General features: G+C 35.7%; 2 protein-coding genes across 2 annotated transcripts; both read left to right on the forward strand.

The window, feature by feature from the left end:
* Positions 1-5,087: 5,087 nt before the first annotated feature.
* Positions 5,088-9,278, forward strand: LOC131927216 (protein shisa-5-like). Its single transcript, XM_059282955.1, has 4 exons — positions 5,088-5,208; positions 6,836-6,965; positions 8,161-8,306; positions 8,703-9,278. Exons 1-4 carry the CDS (start codon positions 5,130-5,132, stop codon positions 9,017-9,019), a joined length of 672 nt encoding a protein of 223 aa, XP_059138938.1. The 5' UTR covers positions 5,088-5,129; the 3' UTR covers positions 9,020-9,278.
* A 4,121-nt stretch (positions 9,279-13,399) lies between these two features.
* Positions 13,400-20,423, forward strand: LOC131927219 (protein shisa-5-like). The gene is made up of 4 exons (XM_059282964.1): positions 13,400-13,649; positions 17,913-17,982; positions 18,612-18,787; positions 20,111-20,423. Exons 1-4 carry the CDS (start codon positions 13,586-13,588, stop codon positions 20,386-20,388), a joined length of 588 nt encoding a protein of 195 aa, XP_059138947.1. The 5' UTR covers positions 13,400-13,585; the 3' UTR covers positions 20,389-20,423.
* Positions 20,424-21,334: the final 911 nt, after the last annotated feature.

Here is a 21,334-nt window from a genome sequence, read left to right on the forward strand (position 1 = left end):
AGGGGAGGGGGATAAGTAAAAATCGTCCAAAAAAGCGTGACGTCATTTATGGATGACCCCCTAGGCTAATATAATTTAGAGGATGGTTCAATAACCACGCGCGTCGACGTCTTTAAAAGACGTCACATATTTTTAAATGCCAATTATCATGTTTACCGTCATGTTTACTCCAGCTAATGTATTTTAAATATTTATTGTAAAGACCACTTAAAGCATGTACATCGGGATAAATAGGCTAATTAATATCGCCTTTGAATTATTTTGTGAAATCATGACCTATTTATGAAGTGAATTTTGAAATTTAGCACCTTAATTAAAAATGGACTGTAGTTTAGGTATATTTAATACTTTCCGTTTCAAGTTAAAAAACAGAATGTTTATTTTTAACACAGTAAGTGTATTCTTGCCTGATGTCGACTAGAATAACATGTTAGTCATTTACAACCAGGAAGAGAGTATTAACCTACAGATGAGATTTGCCCTTTAAAAAACAACTGTTTAATATATAATTTAAAGTATGGGATGATGTAATGCTGATAAGCCTTACTATACATTAATTATATATTTTTACCTAATAAATTCGTTTCGCATGTTAAATAGGCCATACACAATGAACATGAAGTCGGAATGCAAAAAATAATTTATCTGTTGGCATACTAAGAAAGGCATTTTTTAATTTAGCACGAGACGAACCAGCAAGAATGACATTATAGCAGTGGTTCTTAACTTTTGATGGCGCCGAACCCCACTTATATTGACTGGACCCTTCTTAATAGCTATATCGTCCGCACTGACAAAATCTGGTTGTGAATCAAGAATCGGATGTGTGTCGTGTCTTGACCTCCGCCGAACCCCTGAGACTGTCTCACCAAACCGATGGGGTTCGATGAAACCCAGGTTAAGAACCACTGACTTATAGTAGCTCTTCCTAGGATCTCAGGGCAATGACCTGTGAAACCATAATTGTGTTTTGTAATTTCCTTGTAAACTTAACTTGTAACAGCACCTTAGTCTTTGTAACTTTTTGTGAACTGAGAATAAAGTCAAAATAAAAATAAAAATAAAATAAAAAATAATAAAAACGCCCGTTAACATACCACACCTCTCTGCTTGCATAAACAGCGATGGGTTTCCTTCTACTCGATATACTCTCTATTAGACTACTCCTTCTATTTGCCTACAGACTACTCCTGTATACTCCTTCTACCGAAATTTACGATAATTCAAAGCATGGCATCTATTCCACACATAATAAAATAGCCTACTCCACCGTGCTTGGCCACACCATCCCACCCCTCTTCTTACCACCTGTCACTAAACTATTATATATATTGTTAAACCTAGCCTGGAAACTTGCGGCTATTGTTCACCACTGAGAGCAGTAGAACAACGTGGGTCTGGTGGCGCTCACTTGAATTGCCCATTGTTACAGGCGATTTGAAAGCCTTCGTTGTTGATATACACGTGTCAAGAGTAATGGCAGGTCAGAACTGTTTCAATTATCCACCCCCGCCCTCCGGATATCCAGTATTGAGTAGTCTACGTTCAGAGGCGTAGCGAGGGCGAGGCGGAGGTGCGGACCGCACCGGTGACACCATTTAGGGGGGGGGGGGGGGGTAACACCAAGGCAATATATTGCAAAATGTACTGAAGAAAAATGCTTGTGCCAGTTCCATTAATGATTAAATTAGAGTAAATATTCTTTTAAGTACAAATCTACAATATATAGGGTGGGGGTGACACCATGACGTAAACGTGCTAATTTGCTAAATATAGAGAAAAAATGCTACACCCAACTGTATTATTAACAGACTATAGATAAACATCGTTGCTATTAAGTCTGCAGTGATTAAAGCTAATACACATACACACACTCATATATATATATATATATATATATATATATATATATATATATATATATATATATATATATATATATATACAAATGCCGCACCTGGTGACACCCAACCTAGCGACGCCACTGCCTTCGATGTAGGCCTATATCTATTGTTGCCCAACTTTGACACTTGGCTACATATAAAACTAATAATAATTTTATCCAACCCTATTCCCTATTTTCAAATCTTTTATTTCTTGTTATTATCATTATAGGCTATAACATTATAGTTTTATTTCTAAAATTCAATCGACGTATTTTACCTTTTTTTAGTGAGCATCTTGACTTAATTAATGTTGCACCTTGAATAATAGGCATGCCCTCAGCAGTTGACATGGCCAATTAACTCGCCATTGATAAATGTGTGGCTTCTATCGACCTAAGTAAACATCTTCTAAAATTAAACATTTTATAAAAACCTACTAGACCAGCAATCAGGAGACACACCATCCACATCTCACAGCTGGGCTTACAGCTAGGCTCCAGTATTAGATGACGTGATCCACATCTCACAGCTGGGCTATAGCAATAGATGACGTGATCCACATCTCACAGCTGGGCTATAGCAATAGATGACGTGCTTCACATCTCACAGCTGGGCTTACAGCTAGGCTCCAGCAATAGATGACGTGATCCACATCTCACAGCTGGGCTATAGCAATAGATGACGTGATCCACATCTCACAGCTGGGCTTACAGCTAGGCTCCAGCAATAGATGATGTGATCCACATCTCACAGCTGGGCTATAGCAATAGATGACGTGATCCACATCTCACAGCTGGGCTGCAGCAATAGATGACGTGATCCACATCTCACAGCTGGGGTCCAGCAATAGATGACGTGATACACTTCTCACAGCTGGGCTTACAGCTGGACTTACAGCTAGGCTCCAGCAATAGATGACGTGATCCACATCTCACAGCTAGGCTCCAGCAATAGATGACGTGATCCACATCTCAAAGTTGGGCTTCAGCAATAGATGACGTGATCCACATCTCAAAGTTGGGCTGCAGCAATAGATGACGTGATCCACATCTCACAGCTGGGCTAAAGTAATAGATTACGTGATCTACATCTCACAGCTGGGCTAAAGTAATAGATGACGTGATCCACATCTCACAGCTGGGCTAAAGTAATAGATGACGTGATCCACATCTCACAGCTGGGCTAAAGTAATAGATGACGTGATCCACATCTCACAGCTGGGTCAAGTAATAGATGACGTGATCCACACCTCACAGCTGGGCTAAAGTAATAGATGACGTGATCCACATCTCACAGCTGGGCTAAAGTAATAGATGACGTGATCCACATCTCACAGCTGGGCTAAAGTAATAGATGACGTGATCCACATCTCACAGCTGGGCTAAAGTAATAGATGACGTGATCCACATCTCACAGCTGGGCTAAAGTAATAGATGACGTGATCCACATCTCACAGCTGGGCTAAAGTAATAGATGACGTGATCCACATCTCACAGCTGGGCTAAAGTAATAGATGACGTGATCCACATCTCACAGCAAGGCTCCAGCAAAATAGCCTATACTTTCTTTAATAAAAAAATTTTGTCGCTAAAATATGTAAAAGATCTCAAGAGCGACCACAGCTTTTATTTATTAAAGAAATTAGTTTTATTTTCTTATTTTCAGTACATTTAAAAGCTTGAATTGTTGCTATGAAGTTTTTTTTTAAAATATATTTCCCAGGACTAAAATAATAAACATCGTCTTGGATGTGCCGCAAGGTATGTGTGTGTGTGTGTGAGCACATTGCGTATTACATCTATCGGTGGGTAGTACTAATTTTAACCTAGGCACGCAAGGTGCTTATATCCTCTCACATCATGTTGATGATATACCAGGAAATACTACTCGCTGGGAGGTTGAGAAGAAATGTGCACAGTATTTATATCACCGACAGGGTGTAAAAGGATGTAAGCACCGTGAGGATTTTATGTGTAGTAATACCGAATTCTCAGAGGGGAAAGAAACATTTACATAAAATATAGGTCTATATCTTTGCGTCAAATTATAATTATTTAATTCTGTTAAAATTCTTAATATTTGCTCTTTTAAAAATCATTATTATTGTTTTCTAAAACCCGATACAACGTCTAAAATTAGTTTTCTAACATGGCTTTTTTATAAGGCAAAAGTGTGACGTCGCACCATCTGAACCCCCCCCCTCCCCTAATCACACACCGTCACAAAATTACGGACCCCCCCCCCCATGGGTGTAACGTCATTTATGGACGACCCCTAACCCCAATGGCGTAGCGAGGTCGGGTGTCACCCGGTGCGGCACTTAATGGTGTCACCCCCCAGAGACGCAGCGACCCTTCCCTGGGACAAACTTTCAAGTTTTCGATGTGCACCCCCTCCCCCCCTCAAACTTTTGATTTGCACCCCCCCCCTCAAGTTTTTCTCTATATATTTTGCTATTTTTTGCCTTGGTGTCACCCAGAGTTTCTTCCAGGCATCTCTTCGGGGGGGGGGGGGGCGCAGCCCCTCCCCCCCCCCCGAAAAATTTTTACCGCCCCCCCCCCCCGAACGAAATGAAATTTATATAATTTATATAGAAAATATATACTTTTAACAGTGTCCGCCCCCCCGAAGAAAGTTTACCGCCCCCCCCCCGAAGATTTCAAGTGCCCCCCCCCCCCCCCCGGAGAAAAAAGTCTGGAAGAAACACTGGTGTCACCTCCCTCCCCCCCCCCCCTAAATGGTGTCGCCCGGTGCGGTCCGCACCCCCCTCGCTACGCCCCTGCCTAACCCAACCCTAAATCAAACCCTAACCCTATAGCTCTTACACCTAACACTAACTTACCCTTAACCCTTAGACTAACCCTAACCCGTAGGAAGATATAATGCGTTAAAATTATAAATAATAATACCATTTGCACTAATAACAAAAAGAACATAGATTCTAGATCTAATTCTGACAGATTCGATAACATAACAATGAATATTTTAATTTAAAAAAAAACTTTTAAATTATACAGCTCCGTTCAAACATTCTAAAAATTATGTTTTTAAAAACATCATGTATGATTTTAAAAATATTTAGGCCCTAATGCCTTAATGGGTCTTTTGAATAATTTTGAGACTACTCTCGGTTATGTCAAGATGTGAGAGGATATAAGCACCACCGTGCTGGTCGTGCTACTAATAGGCTAAATTTAGAATGAGGCTAGATCGAGGGCAAGGGCTTACCCAGAGAAATCAACAATGGCTGATGATAACAACTTTCACAAGGGAATGAGTTTTCTACTTTTTCTCACCGTTTTAGGATCCAACTTAATACCAGGTAAAACCTAGATCTAGAGTAGAGTATATCACGATAGCTTATCTGTTTTTAAAATTATTAGGCCTAAATTAGTAGGCCTAAATAGACTGTTATTAATATTATCAATTATCATTAGGGCCTAAGTAGTAAGTAAGTAGATCTAGTAAGTAGTTAGTAAGTAGTAGGCCTATTGGCGTATTGAATTGCCTATTACTTACTTACTAGTACTTAGGCCTAACTATTTATTAGTATTTAATATTTATTATTATTTAATATTTTAAATTATTAATTTATTTATTATGCCTAAAAATGCCGATTAAACTAAACGATTTTATTAATATTACTATTACTATTATTAGGCCTAGAATTTGATTAAACAATTTAGGCCTAATCTTGTTTATTAATGTAATAATGTTTATGGCATGGTCCTAAAGTCCTAAAACGATAGATTACCATTCAATAGGCCTAATTATTATAATTAATAATTTAAATACAGGCCCTATTGGCTAGATCTAGGGCCTCGAAGAATGAGATCTAAATACTAAATACTAAACTAAATAGAATCTAGTAAATTATTTGATTGAATTAGACCTCACCAGGTGATACCATTTAATTTAGTGGTGGAGGGTGACACCAAGACAAAAAAAATGAAAAAAAAAAACCCCATAGAAAAATGCTTTTTGCCAGTTTAATTAATGATTAATTTATAATATAAGTTAAAAAGTCTTATTAGCAAATCAAAGATTCCAATAAGGGGGAGGGGGTGGCACCTTGACGTAAACCTGCACTGGGTGACACCCAACCTAGCGATGCCACTGCAATTTGATCTATATATATATATTTAATATATTTGTTCTTAGTCCTATAGGCCCTATTAATTTAATAATATTAATTAAATAATTAGTAGGCCCCTAATTAGGCCTACTCTACTAAAATAAGAGATCTGATATTGGCTATAATTTTGTTATGTGTACTAGTGTACCCATCACAATCTAGTCCTGCACAAAACATTTATAAGCCTATAAGGGTTTCATCAACAGGTTACCAATAGTGTTTTTAAGATTTGTGACCTTGTTTTCTAAATATGAGTTATTTAAATATAAACAAAGCTGTAATATTTCTTGGATCTTAGTTATTGGGGCACAAGTTTTGTCCACACTACCGCCCAGATGCCCAAGGGCGTGTTGTATTAAAGCATAAAATGTACATTAATGGATCAATCAAAAGACTCCACGTGTTAAGATAGCCACTCAGAACTCATGGCGCCAAACTGTACTCTACTGCTGGGACCCGTCTGAAATTTAAGGGTTTTTTATAGCAGAAACTTTCCAAGAGTATTATCAACATCTTCCCAAGTAATATGGCGATCCTTTTAATTTCCTGATGAAAGAACATGTTTCTGGTTTCTCTGTAAACCTTATTAAACTATTAAATGTTGCCTTTCAAAAATTGTAATAATCTTACTTTAGGTTTGGTATTCTGTAGCCTATAAATTGAGTACAATGTTTATTGATTTTGCTTTTACCATGTACATTTATTACATTACAGAGAGTGAGACCTTTAATTGACTGTACAATATCAGCATTTAAAAAAATAAAATAATTATATATAAGTTTATGTTTATTAAAATTTTATAACTATTTTTCAGTGTGTGGAGAAATATGCTCCCGGAGCAATTTGTATAGTTGGTCTAGTTGGTCTAGTTGGTCTGGTTGGCCTGAAACCAAAATTTGTGACAATGGCTGCTGTGGTTCTGATAAGTTTCAATGCTGTCCTGTGTAAGTAATTTCAAATGTCAGTTTATTAAAAATCATTCAAGATATAACTTGATACTTTGCTTCAAACTATTTATATTTCATAATAGGATTATTCATTTTAGAGTAATCTCTAATGCTAATACCAGATTACTACCTATTTAATAACGATTTATAAGGCAGTTTCCATAAGTTTTGAGGGTATGGTTTGGTAGGTAAATAAAATTTAGCACCTGCCTTTGTCTCATGAAAATATATATTTGTCCCCCTCTATGACTTATAGCAGGTTGGGAGGGGGGTGAAAACTGATATTGTGTGATTATCTATGTGTTGAAAAACAAGATTTGTTGACAACATCTGGTGAAACTCAGGTATACAAAAAAAAAATAAAGCGGTAGTGATCTCTCCTAAACTTTCTCAAATATTCTTATATAACACTACCTGGGATGGCAATTACTACTTCCTGTCAACGGAAATTTCTCAAAATTTGAAAGAAGGCGGAGAATTAGATCTTTTACTTACATGTAAAATTTCATTTATCTTTCTGAAATAGAACTCAAGTTATAGGCTTTTGAAAAATTGAAAGTAGAATAAGTCCCACGTCCCGCTACCGGAAATTGTTGAAAAGTTGTTACAGAACTACAAATTTGATGTATTACTTGTATATGAAATTTCATTAACCTAGCTGTAACAGCACTCAAGTTATTGTGTTCACAGACACATATACACACACAGGCATACGGACAGAATTGCAAAACCCATTTTTTTTTACTTGATTACGCATAAAACGCCTAAATTTTGATAAATCTGGATTTATTATTTTTGCCCGATCCTTAGGATTTAAAACTATAGAGGATCACTTCCAACTGTTTGTTGACATGATAAACTAACCCAGGGCCATATTCAGAAAGATGTTTCTATTTCTGTCTTTCACAACTTTCTTGTCAGTTTCCCAAAACAGTCTGCATCTTGCCATTTGCCTTTTAACTTTCCCCTTGTGTTCTCCAAGTAGCATTTCATTTTAGATAGTGACACTATTTCTCATTGTGTCTGTTATTTTTTGTTTGGATTGAACTTTTTGGTTTCCATCACAAACAAATGCCAGTATTGAATATTTTTTACATTCTGTTTTGTAACATGCAACATTAGCAATTTTATGGTGAAAAAATATTTTAAAATATTTATTTATTCCGTAATTTTCTTGCTTCCTATTTTTCAGGAACATTCCATTGGCTGTTGGTCTAAGCATTGCTGCTGTTATTACTGCTGTCATTGTGGCCATAATAGTAATTGTTTGCCGTAGAAGGCGCACAGCTGGTATTGTTTACAGAAACCAACCTGCTCAATCTACTGTTGTTGTTCAAAGTAAGTTTTCTTGGTTCTTATTTTAAATGTTCTTTTCTCTCAAATTCATGTTGGTTTTAAAAATGTATTTAAAATAGATCTATATTAAGCATTAGATCTAATTTAGATCTTAGGAATTATATTTCATGGCTTAATTAGATGCAAAACCTAAGTTACTAAACACATTTTTTGACTTAGCTCTGTGACTTCTTAATGACTTGTAGTATATAACTTCTAGTTACTAAATCCTTGTTATATTTTTTGCCCTATTAATCTGTCTTTTTCAGTTATCAAATTCAAAAACTTGACCAAATAAAATTTTATTGGATGAATACTTGAAAATTGTTGTCAAAGTGAGTTATTGATTTAACAATTGAAACTTGATGTTTGATTTTTTAATCTTGAAAATTTTTACAGGCAACCAAACTTCACAAAGTACAATGGCAGGAGGGGTCCAACCAGGAGCTTACCCCTATAATCCCCAACCAGGAGCTTACCCCTATCCTCCCCAACCGTACAACCCCTACCCCACTCAACCATCCGCTCCTCAGCCATACCCTGGATATCCTCCGCAACCTTATGGAGCGCAGCCCGTAGCCTACCCCCCTCCTGCACAGCCCGTAGCCTACCCCCCACCTGCATATGCTAATCAGTACAACCCAGGATATGCCGAAGCTCCGCCACCATATGATATGAGCCAGCAGAAGAATACTGGCATGGTCAGCCCAAGTTAATCAAATAAATGAATTCATCTTGTTGACTTTTTAAAAATGTTATATTAATGCACTAATTAGTGCATCGTTGTAATGCTTTTTAAAATTTTAATGCATCAAACACAGTATGTTGGGTGGCATTTTAAATCTTTTTTTTATATTATAAAATAAATTTATTTAGGCCCTAAACCCCAAATATTAAATTTTATCAAGCAAACCTTCTCACTTGCTGCATAATACAAAAACTGCATAATATGACACCTCATAAAAATACTAAACAATACTGTCAAAACTCTTGACTACTTAACTGTCACATGGGTAACACAAATGTAATTTTATTATGAACCACTTTTGTAGTACAAACCACATTCCACTCATTTAGAGTCTTGACACCAGTCTGTAAACATTTGTTTTCTGCTGAATCATTCTAATTTTATAATATCCCTCTCATTACATTGCCTTGCAAAGGGTTGACATATTATCCTTGTATACTGCTGTGATTATTGTACTTTACATGTCCAGCTTGTGGTTTATTTTTAATGCAAGTTTCTGAATTTATTTTTCAATTTTAAAACAAAACTATAACATTTGTTTTTTAGAAAAAATTTTAAACTATTATTTTTTTACTTTAATAACTTTCTTGTTGACATGAACTGATTGCCATTTTTATTTTCCTTGTATTCAGCTTTGAATATAGTATTTCACCTATCCGGCCACTGTTTTTGTTATTGCCAAGTATTTAAATTTATTCTTCAATTTTAAAACAAAACTAAAGAGCTGAGATTGACTTTATTGAAACCATTTTTTAAAACTGTAACACAAGCAACAGCTTTTTTTTACATAATTTCTAAATACAATGTCATTTAAAATAGATATTTAGAGTAGAAATTGAAGTATTTTTGTGAAGCTTTATTGAGACCTCATTTTTAACACAGAATGGTTTCCCCTTGGATCTGGGTTATCTAAATATACAAAATTTGTGTTAATAAGAAAAAGTTTTTAATTACTAGCAGTAATTCCATAAAGATATTTCTTTGTATCAATCTGTATAATGCAATCGACTTTTATGACAAACCATTCTGGTAAAAATTATCCTTCCCTTTCTTGAGTGTCTGGGTAGCATATAAGTCAACGTGTATAAGTTTTAATGTAACTTTAGTAGTTGAAGTAATGCCTGTAAAACTTTTTACTGTAACATTGCATCACTGGTTTATCAGTTAGTTTTTACTATTTACTCTGAAACTTTTACAAAACTGCTGGAAATTGCATATGATCTTTAATATATGATTCTTTTTTGCTGAAAGTAATATTTTACTTGACTGTTGGTATAATTTTTTCTAAAATACGCTTTGTTTTATTTACTGCTCCAAAGCTACGTTATTGTTAAAAAATTTTATGTAGTTGAATTTTGGACTAAAACAATGTATTTTTTAATATTTTATTGTTTGGTCCTGCTTAATGTATGATGAATGTAATACATTATCTTTGAAAATTAATTTTTACTATCAACAAAAATTTAAAACAACTGTTTTTTTGTTTTGTTTTGTTTTTCTTATTACTAAACACAATGTGTACTTGATTTTCCCTGGATTTGATCCACCTAAAAAAATGTGATTTATTTTTCTTACACCTGTGACTAATGCAAAAATTTAATGGTGCCTTTTTATAGCAACGGTAAAACATTGCCAATTTTTTTTATTTTTTGTAATTTAAATAAATATATAATGTTCTGTAAAAGCCTTGCATTACAGGCTTCAAAAACTTTTAATTAACAAATGGAAAAGTGTTGTACTTATTTGTTTTATGAATGACATCCCCTAATACTAATGGAGATTACCGAGTTGATGAGAATCCTTCCATCATAATTGTTGCTATTGATAAAAAATTAAAAATTGTGTTTTATTTAGAGTTGCCATCAAAGCAGCTTTACTGTAAAAAAAAAATTAAATTGAAATCTAAAAATAATTTAGAAATTTAGTAATTTTTGAATCCATGTTATAAAATCCAGCAAACTTGAAATAGCTTTTTTTAGTATAAGGCTGTATTTCTATTTATTTTCATCAAACCTAAGTTATAAACTGGTTTCACTATTGTAAGACAAACATTGATTGGCTGTTCAGGAACTCTGTAATTGATATTCTTAAAACCCCACTTCATATTAATTTGTTCTCAAAACTTTGACGATAAAGTGTTTCTCTAAAATGATGGTTTTTCAAACCACATGACAGATGTGCCATTTTTGTTTACATTTTCTGTGATAAAAAGAAAAAAAAAATTGTTACCTAAAACGCTAAAAACATTTAATGCATCAAATATTTAGTTTAAGTCCAACAAAAATCAAACATATTTTTAAAAACCATGTTTATTTTAACAACATCGTTTATGATTTTAAAAATAGTTAATGGGTGTTTTGAATAATTTTGAGACTACTCTGAGTTATGTCTATTGAAACTCCAGAGATTTAATAAAGCCTAAATTTAAAATGATTAACATTATTAACTGAATGTCAGAAAATGCACTAAAAATACTATTATTAAAGCGATTAATTTCACATCATTTTGTTTTTGTATTTTTTTTATTATTATATAAGTATATGAATATGAAATTTTCAAATGGAGATTGTAGTTTACAACGTACACCCTCACAGACTGAAATCAAGTGTCAAGTGATTAGAACTGTTTGCATGGAACTTCAAAGGTGCATGGTATAGACCTAGTTGTAAAAACACAGTGAAAGAAGTCAAATCAAGTTTTTGAGTTTTCAAGTGTGCTGGGCTTCCCTGCTCACATGAAAACCAAAAATGTGGGTCGTATATACTACATAGTAGAAAAGTATATACTTCAATGGCCTCGCAATCATCAATCATGATTAGTTGTTTTTTTTTATTTTTTAAATAGCTACATAATCGGCTATTTTACCCTGACAATCATGCTTGATGCTAGGCCTATATTGTTCATAAAAATTCAATCATGCTTGATGCTAGGCCTATATTGTTCATAAAAATTCAAAATCATGCTTGATGCTAGGCCTATATTGTTCATAAAAATTTTAAATCATGCTTGATGCTAGGCTTATATTGTTCATAAAAATTCAAAATCATGCTTGATGCTAGGCCTATATTGTTCATAAAAATTTTAAATCATGCTTGATGCTAGGCTTATATTGTTCATAAAAATTCAAAATCATGCTTGATGCTATGCCTATATTGTTCATAAAAATTCAATCATGCTTGATGCTAGGCCTATATTGTTCATAAAAATTCAATCATGCTTGATGCTAGGCCTATATTGTTCATAAAAATTCAATCATGCTTGATGCTAGGCCTATATTGTTCATAAAAATTCAAAATCATGCTTGATGCTAGGCCTATATTGTTCATAAAAATTTTAAATCATGCTTGATTTAATAATCAATAAGCACTACCATAAAATCATGTATCAAAGATGCTATAAAATTACTTAATATTTCTAAGTGGTAAACACAACACTAATGACATGCGCCCAATAAGCAGGAGTGTTTATTTCCTGGAGAATATAAGTGACTTGCGTATATCCGCAATAGTTGACCGCAATAAGCACTACCATAAAATCATGTATCAATGATCAAAGATGCTATTTTTAGACACAGATCAACCTGTGAACCGAACTGTAGGCCGTAGGTGTTGGTAGAAAAGGAGTTTCTTTTTGGTTAATAGCCGTACACTGATTTATTGACGATATTAAAAAATAAAACTTTACAACTTAAAAAAAAATTCAATCGCCAATAAGTATTTCAGTGTGTAAAGTTCCACCCATAAAAATTACTCTTTAAGTTTAAGCGCTTATCTTTAAAAATTAGTGTAAACTTTTGTTTTTAAAAGGGTTGTCAGTTACAGGTTGTCCACAAAGTATTGTGACTGTCACATCCTGTGTATATAGAAATAACGTGATTGCCTAGTTAAAGTCTATATACTTAGGCTTTTGTTAGTTTTGTGCATTCAGCAAAATGTCTATAAAGTACTGTGTGAATAATTTTTTTTTAAGATTGTGTTAATAAAAGTTAATACAATTTTTGTTAAAAATAAATGTGATAAACGAACTAAACATATAAGATTTTATCAGGAAACTTTAGTTCCATTAAAGTATCGATTTTTATTTTGGGTCGTAGATCTAGAAATCAAGTAGTTGGTGCTACTTCTTAATAAACCACATCGTTATATTCATGTCGCCTAACTAACAGAGTTAACCATAGGCTAATACAGCCTTGAACCTAATACCCCAGTGGTAACACAAAAATAGTCTTTATTTCAGCAATACAAATAGGCGTACCTAATCAATAATATTCAAAACAACCCTTAACAGCAATGAATACCTGATTGTTCTCATATAAAAAGCCTATAAAATATTTAAGCTCTATAAATAGAACAACGAAATTCCTTTTCCCATTGACGCAACCCCCTCGACAAGACCGATTTCACAAAACTGGACCAAAAAATCAGTGAAGCGTACAGCAGAAGTGAGGCGTTGATTGTTACATGTAGAACGGGTGTGTAGGGCTGTACTATACCTACCATAAGACACACAGCTAGTGTGTACCCGCAACATAAACATGGCAGTCGGAGGCTACGCGGCCTCGAGTTTTGGAACCATTTTATTTGCTGCTTTCATTTCAGGTTTGGTTAGAGGACATTTGTTTTTTCGTCACGTACATTGTCACACCTGGGATTGTCATAGATAGAGGACATTTGTTTTTCGTCACGTACATTGTCACACCTGGGATTGTCATAGATAGATGATAGAGTGCTGTGGTGTTAACAGGAAGTAATATCGGGGTTCGGGGGTTTGGGTTAGGGTTTGTGTTATCTGTTGACATTAGTTATGATGTAACAATGTCTGCTAACTATAGATCTAATATACTATCAGCAATAAAAAAAACCCTTTTATTTCGGATTCATGTCCGGGTATAGATATAAGAGATAATAATGATAAAGTAGTTTGGACCAATATATATAGGCCTATATATATATATATATATATATATATATATATATATATATATATATATATATATATATATATATATATATATATATATATATATGTGTGTGTGTGTGTGTGTATGCTTATAGCCTATTTGAAACTTGCTAAGGCCCTTTGTATGTAGATCCCATTTTAGTTCGAGGTATAAGCAGTGGCGTAGCGAGGTTGGGTGTCACCCGGTACGGCACTTAATGGTGTCACCCCCCCAGAGGCGTAGCTACCCTTCCCGGGGACAAACTTTCAATTTTCGATGTGCACCCCCCCCCCTCCTCAAACTTTCAATTTGCACACCCCTCAAACTTTCGATTTGCACCCCCCTCACATTTTTCTCTATATATTTTGCGATTTGCCTTGGTGTCACCCCCCTAAATGGTGTCACCCGGTTTCGTCCACACCCCCGCCCCCCCCCCCCCCTTTCGCTACGCCTCTAGGTATAAGTGTCTCTTATAGTTTCCTTACTTACTTGTAAGAGACTCGGAAAATATCTTTAAAAGAGTTTCAAATTTTACCGGGTTAGTCTAAAGGACATTTAATACGACACATAAAAAAAGTGACACGAATATTTTCAGGGAAATGACATTTCTATTTTGCTTGGCCTCTCATAGGCAAAGGGATGCAACTAAAAAAATTTAAAGTAAGGTAGACAACTTGGTAAAAACTGCAGAAAAACTTAAATTACACATGCTTATTTTAAACTAAAACAATGTCGGTGCAAAAAAATTATTACATGATTTTAGCTACATTAGAAGTAAAGTTAATTTTTTGGAATTTAATTGACATTACGCCAGACCTCAGTGAATATTTGTTTTCCCGGCGTGTATGCAACCGTGTGGTCAATAAAATGCTCAAACGTATAAATATAGAAAGAGATTATCAACATCGCTTAAGTGTTTCGATACACTGTTTTCAATTTTTTACTTTCTCGAATATAGATCTACGAAGTATAGAAAAATTCTTGTAATCGTGCACAAAAATCACATTAAATTTGGACTATTTTCACCGTTTTACTCCCCAGTCCTTCATCACATCCGGAATGTAGAGGACTTATTTTAATCGGGCAAAAATTATAAATCCAGATATATCAAAATTTTGGCGTTTTATGCGTAATGGAGTCGGAAAAACTGGATTATCCAATTCTGTCCGTATGTCCGTGTGTGTGTAAACACGTTAACTTGAGTACCGTTACAGCTAGGTTGATGAAATTTCATTTATAAGTATTATATCAAGATTGTAGATTCGTATCAACTTTTGAGCGATTTCCGATAACCGAAAGTGGAACTTTTTCTACTTTGAATTTTTCAAAAGCATTTATCTTGAGTACTATTTCAGATGGATAAATGAAATTTCACATGTAAGTAAAAGATCTAATTCTCTGCCTTCTATCAAATTTTGAGTAATTTCCGTTGACCGGAAGTAATAATTTTCGCTATTTCCGATTTCTCAAAAAAAAAAAACGCATGTGAATTTATAAAATACTAATAATAATATTCCGCACTATTTTGCACATTTTATATGACGTTCACTTGGTGTGCAATTCTTTTTTCTACGAGATTTTATTCTATTTTAAAAAGTTTAAGTATTTAAAATGGATTAAAAGTCATGTCTATATCCCGAGTTGCCATTCCCTGTTGTTTCATATTAGAATATTCGGGAAAGTTTAGGGGAGATCACTCAGAGGCGTAGCTAGGGGGGGGCGGGGGGGGGGGCGGCCGCCCCGGGCGCCGACCCTATGGGGGCGCCAAAAGGGGTGGGAAAAATTTTTTAAAGCTGATTTTATGCTGCAGTTTTGAATTATAAACTGTCTAAGTTAAGAAATGTAATGGCTACACGCATTTACATACTGATTTAACTGTTTTCTATCTTGATTTCTTAATGTAAAACATATACTCTTAAGAAACAGTGACCGGCAAAACCGCTTTGAAGCTTATCCTAGATGGGGGGGGGGGCGCTTTTTCGAGACTTAAAACGGAAGAATTTACACTAGATTGTTGAGTCGATAAACGTTACCACTATTAAAAGAAACCAATTGTATTAAAACGTATTGTACGATTGTTGAACTGTAAAATACGTTAGTGACTTTTATCAAGATGGTGCAGGGGGGCGCTTTTAGGCTAAATAAAATAGCAAAATTACACAGGATTCTGAGTAAACAACCTTTAGCTCTCAGAAAGAAACGAATTGTACTGTGCATTGTATAATTGTGTAACATTTTTTTTAAAAAAGTTAGTTACGTTAAAAACCGCTCTACAAACTTTGTCCAAGATGGTTTTGATGAGTGTGTGTGGGGGTGGGGGGGGGGGGGGCGCTTTTTTCGCTAACAAAAATCGCAAGTATTTGTACTGGATTGGTGAGTAGATAACTCTCTTAACACTTAGTAAAGAAACCAAGTGTATTAACGCGTAATGTACAATTTCAATAGCCAGTTTTGTTAAAAAAAAGACGCGACTAGTTCTTTGTAAGATTCTTACGATTCTCTCAACTTCAACGTGAGAGATCAGATACTTTTGATCAGTGTTTCTTCCAGACTTTTTTCTCCGGGGGGGGGGGGGGGGCACTTGAAATCTTCGGGGGGAGGGGGGAGGCGGTAAACTTTCTTCGGGGGGGGGGGGGGCGGACACTGTTAAAAGTATATATTTTCTATATATAAATTATATAAATTTCATTTCGTTCGGGGGGGGGGACGTAAAAATTTTTCCGGGGGGCTTCGCCCCCCCGAAAAGATGCCTGGAAGAAACTGTGTGCGAGAAGGCAGGGCAAATCTGCGAAATCCAAGACTACGAGCTGTTAACATCCGTTGGATTCCAGTTTGTTTTCTCTAGCTTGCTTTGTCATACCATCAACCAATCAACGAAATACCCATGTCGTATTCCAATGTTAACAATAAATATTTCTGATAACTTCTTCTTGTATGTCACTTGTGTGTCCTTACTCTAACAAACTTCGAATCCAACTATGTACCATATCACAACAGAGATCGTTCAAAACTAGAACATAAAAGGTTGGTCTAAACATATTAGCGTTAGCTACAAACTACCCTCTAACACAGATCAGGCTTATTTTTTTTAACTGACATTACTAATCTTTCGCAAAAAAAGTTAAACGCATCTTAATGGGAATTAGATTGTCGTAAAGTTTTAAGGAATGAAAATCATACAATGTAATTATTAAACCTTGTCCGGACTGTAGCATACACGCTTACACACACGCTTACACACACAAATACACTCTTACCCACACACAAGCTTATATATAAACACACTATCACACACACATAATTATACACACACACACACACACACACACATATATATATATATATATATATATATATATATATATATATATATATATATATATATAAATAAGCGGGGGGGGGGGGCGCCAAATTGAAAGTTCGCCCCGGGCGCCGGGAAGGGTCGCTACGCCTCTGAGATCACTCCCGGTTTATTTAAAAATAAAATTATAATTAGACGTTTTGTATTAAATCTATGTATAAGTAAACCATCTTGAATGAATGAAAGTAGGTTACAAGTAAGAAAAAAGTATTACTATTGTAAATATGTATCAGTCCTCACAAGCCGATGATGAAAACCGTAATACTAAAGCGAACATTTAAGGAAAACTGACGCTGTACATTACATGTCTGAGGCGGAAAAAAAAATTAAAATTAAAATTTAAACTTCTGTCAAGTACCGACGAACCTAGGACACAACCCCCCCCCCCCCCCCCACGTCATTTTCAGCCACGAGTGTCAACGATAGTGTCAATAATAGGGCTGATACGAGTCAGGTACTAAATTAAGTAGTGGACAAAAAGCAGGCTTGTAGGCCTACATGTTAGGGGAGGTAATCAGAATGGTGAGTAGTTCTTCCATGTTATTATTTTTTTTTTTTCAGAATGTGCGGCCCAGTGTGGAACAATCAGTAATTGCGCCTACGGCTGCTGCGCCGGCCCTACATGCTGCACGTGAGATTCATAGTATAATATTTACTAACTGACATGTTTAATTATAATAATTTTTTTTTAATTGTCTTAGTCGGATATTAATTGATAATAATAATGTGTCAAACATTAATTGAAAATAAATCAATTATCTGTTGGGTGATTGACGTTAGCTGATATTTAAAAAATGGAAACAGTGTAGTTTATTTAGGTTTGTTTTAAAACGTTTGCTATTGGCTTTTTAAAAATGTGTAATTATATTTACCAAGGAGAGTAGTGTATAAAGTTTATGTTGTGGTGGGGGAGAGAGAGAGAGAGAGAGAGAGAGAGAGAGAGAGAGAGAGAGAGAGAGAGAGAGAGAGAGAGAGAGAGAGAGAGAGTGTGTAAGTGTACATAATAATTATGTGTTATGATATATATTTACATTTAAAGTCACGATTCTGTGCTTTGGCATAAAAATTCCATTCTATTAAAAAGTACAATTATCATTAACTTAAGTAGCATAGGCCTAAACCTAAATGTGATGACATGTTCTGTGGTTGCTGTCTTTTATACTGGAACAATCTCCGTGTTGAAATGTTTACGTCACGTTTGATGACTCTTGTAACCTACTAACCTACTTGCACCTCGTGGCTCCGCCCCTTCCCCTACAGGTACAGCACCTACTACTACACTAACTATGGAATGATTTCCGGTATTTCGCTGGGTGTGACGGGGCTCATCACCATCATCATGACCATCATCATCTGCTGTCGTCGTCGTCGGGCACGCGCCGGGGTGGTGTACAGGAGTGGCCCGGTGGTGCAGTCTGGTGTGGTCATTCAACAAGGTAATAGGTGGTCATTCAACAAGGTAATAAGTGGTCATTCAACAAGGTAATATGTGGTCATTCAACAAGTGGTCATTCAGCAATGTAATATGTGGTTATTCAACAAGTGGTCATTCAGCAATGTAATATGTGGTTATTCAACAAGGTTATTTGTGGTCATTCAGTGAGGTAATATCTGGTCATTCAGTTAGGTAACATGTGGGCATTCAGCAAGGTAATGAGTGGTCAATCAGCGAGATAGTTGTAGTCATTCAGCAAGGTAATATGTGGTCATTCAGCAAGGTAATATGTAGTCATTCATCAAGGTAATATGTAGTCATTCAGCAAGGTAATATGTAGTCATTCAGCAAGGTAATAAGTGGTCATTCAGCAAGGTAGTATGTGGTTATTAAGTTAGGTAGTAAGTGGTCATTCAGGAAGGTAATATGTGGTCATTAAGTGAGGTAATATGTGGTTATTCAACAAGGTAATGAGTGGTCATTCTACAAGTTAATAAGTGGCCCTTCGATGAGATAGTTGCAGTGTTTCTTCCAGACTTTTTTCTCCGGGGGGGGGGGGGGGGCGGCACTTGAAATTTTCGGGGGGGGGGGGGGGTGGGCGGTAAACTTTCTTCGGGTGGGGGGGGGGCGGACACTGTTAAAAGTATATATTTTCTATATAAATTATATAAATTTTATTTCGTTCGGGAGGGCGCCTGGAAGAGATGCCTGGAAGAAACTCTGGATAGTTGTCGTTATTAAATGAGTTAATAAGTGGTCATACAACAAGGTAATAAGTGTGTGTTGAGGATACAAACTTTCATTCATACAAGAAGGGGTCATTCAGCCATGTATAACGTTGACACTCAGCAAGTGGTCATTTAGAACGGAAATTATAGCCACATTCCAAACGTAGACCGACATGTGATCACTTAGTAAGGTAGTAGTGGCTATTCGAAACTCGAAGAGTTTAAGGTATTTTCTAACCACAAAACTTCAGTTGACTTTTTTGTTAGCGTTCCACATTACAGTAAAAGTAAAAAAAGTAAAGTTTCCCTTTCAAACCTGACGGTCTATGGGGCAAGTGAAGTAGAGTTCACTTGTTTCTGTGACCTCGGCATATGAAGAGATATTGTGGTCAGCACTATGCCCAGCCGCCTTTACTTTCCCTAACGTGAGTTAGGTACCCATCAGAGTTGGGTGGACTCAGGGACGATCTACTGACTTGAACCCGGATTCGAACTCGAGACTTACGGGTTAGCAGTCCAGCTCTCTACCGCTAGACCCCCACATTACAGTATTTTATTCCCCGACAGAGAATGAAACGTATTTATCTCCCTTTCAGGTACAGTGCAAACAGGAACCGGATATCCCATGCAATTGTACCCACCCCCCTCTGACCTACCTCCGGCGTATCCCCAGGTCGGATATCCCCATTCGCCCGTTGGATACCAGCCCCCACCCCCTGGATACCAGGAAGCCTTGGCTTGTTACCCTGCTCCCCCCTACCCTGCCCATCTACCCAGCCCTCCATCCTATAGTACGCTGGCCAAGACAGGTGAAGCAGAGTCTACTGGGAATAAGCCTACAGGAACAGACAACACCGGCTTCAAACCGGATTAACAGTATATATATATATATATATATATATATATATATATATATATATATATATATATATATATATATATATATATATATATATATATATATATATATATATATATATATATATATATATATATATATATATATATATATATACATATATATATATATGTAGGTATATATATATATATATATATATATATATATATATATATATATATATATATATATATATTGGGCCTATACATACATACTTATAATAAATTCAGTAAATAACATGTCATAGTCTTGTTTCATTTTTGGCTTATGTTGACTGACACGACTCGGATGAGTACCTTCCTCTACATTTTGGCTAAATTGAAGTCAGTCGGACACAGTGCTGACCCTAATCTTTCACATGTCGAGGTCACAACGTGCCCACATCTGCCTCTCAGAGGTTGCTTTTGTTTACTGAGCTTGGCCATTGGTTTCAAGAAACTACAACATCCTTCAACTTGTCGTGTGCCTATACCCAACGATGGTGAAATCAAGCCGATGTAATTGTCATCACTGAATACTTGTCGTTAGATTATACCCTACTATGTTGTAATCAAGCAGATGTAATCAGATGAGTCTATAATGTTAATTTACAAGGGAGTTAACACTTGTAACTGGTGGGTAATACTGACCAGTCTGCGGTCCACTCTTTACAGTGACAATAATTTTAAGTATGTTTAATTCAAACAAAATAACTAGCATCATAAAAAAGGATATAATGACGTGTAAACAGGCTCGTATACAGTATTTCTTCCAGATTTTTGTCATTACTCCGGGTGGGCACTTGAAATTTTCGAGGGGGGGGGGTGGCAGACACTGTTAAAGGTATATATTTTCTATATAAATTCCATTTTCTTCTGGGGGGGGGGTAGACTCTCTTGGGGAAGGGGGAAGAACCCCACGAATTTGCTGTTGTCCTATGCAC

This window comes from Physella acuta, unplaced genomic scaffold, assembly GCF_028476545.2.
Source record: "Physella acuta isolate Inbredline_101_S28 unplaced genomic scaffold, ASM2847654v3 ptg001383l, whole genome shotgun sequence".
Taxonomy (NCBI): domain Eukaryota; kingdom Metazoa; phylum Mollusca; class Gastropoda; family Physidae; genus Physella; species Physella acuta.

What these genes read in the sequence shown, in the direction of transcription:
- LOC131927216 (XM_059282955.1), top strand. Translation starts at nt 5,130, where the DNA reads ATGGCTGATGATAACAACTTTCACAAGGGAATGAGTTTTCTACTTTTT. An exon ending in AGGATCCAACTTAATACCAG is followed by an intron (nt 5,209 to 6,835) that starts GTAAAACCTAGA and finishes ACTATTTTTCAG; the next exon opens with TGTGTGGAGAAATATGCTCC. An exon ending in AAGTTTCAATGCTGTCCTGT is followed by an intron (nt 6,966 to 8,160) that starts GTAAGTAATTTC and finishes CCTATTTTTCAG; the next exon opens with GAACATTCCATTGGCTGTTG.
- LOC131927219 (XM_059282964.1), top strand. Translation starts at nt 13,586, where the DNA reads ATGGCAGTCGGAGGCTACGCGGCCTCGAGTTTTGGAACCATTTTATTT. An exon ending in GCCGGCCCTACATGCTGCAC is followed by an intron (nt 17,983 to 18,611) that starts GTGAGATTCATA and finishes CTTCCCCTACAG; the next exon opens with GTACAGCACCTACTACTACA. An exon ending in TGGTGTGGTCATTCAACAAG is followed by an intron (nt 18,788 to 20,110) that starts GTAATAGGTGGT and finishes TCTCCCTTTCAG; the next exon opens with GTACAGTGCAAACAGGAACC.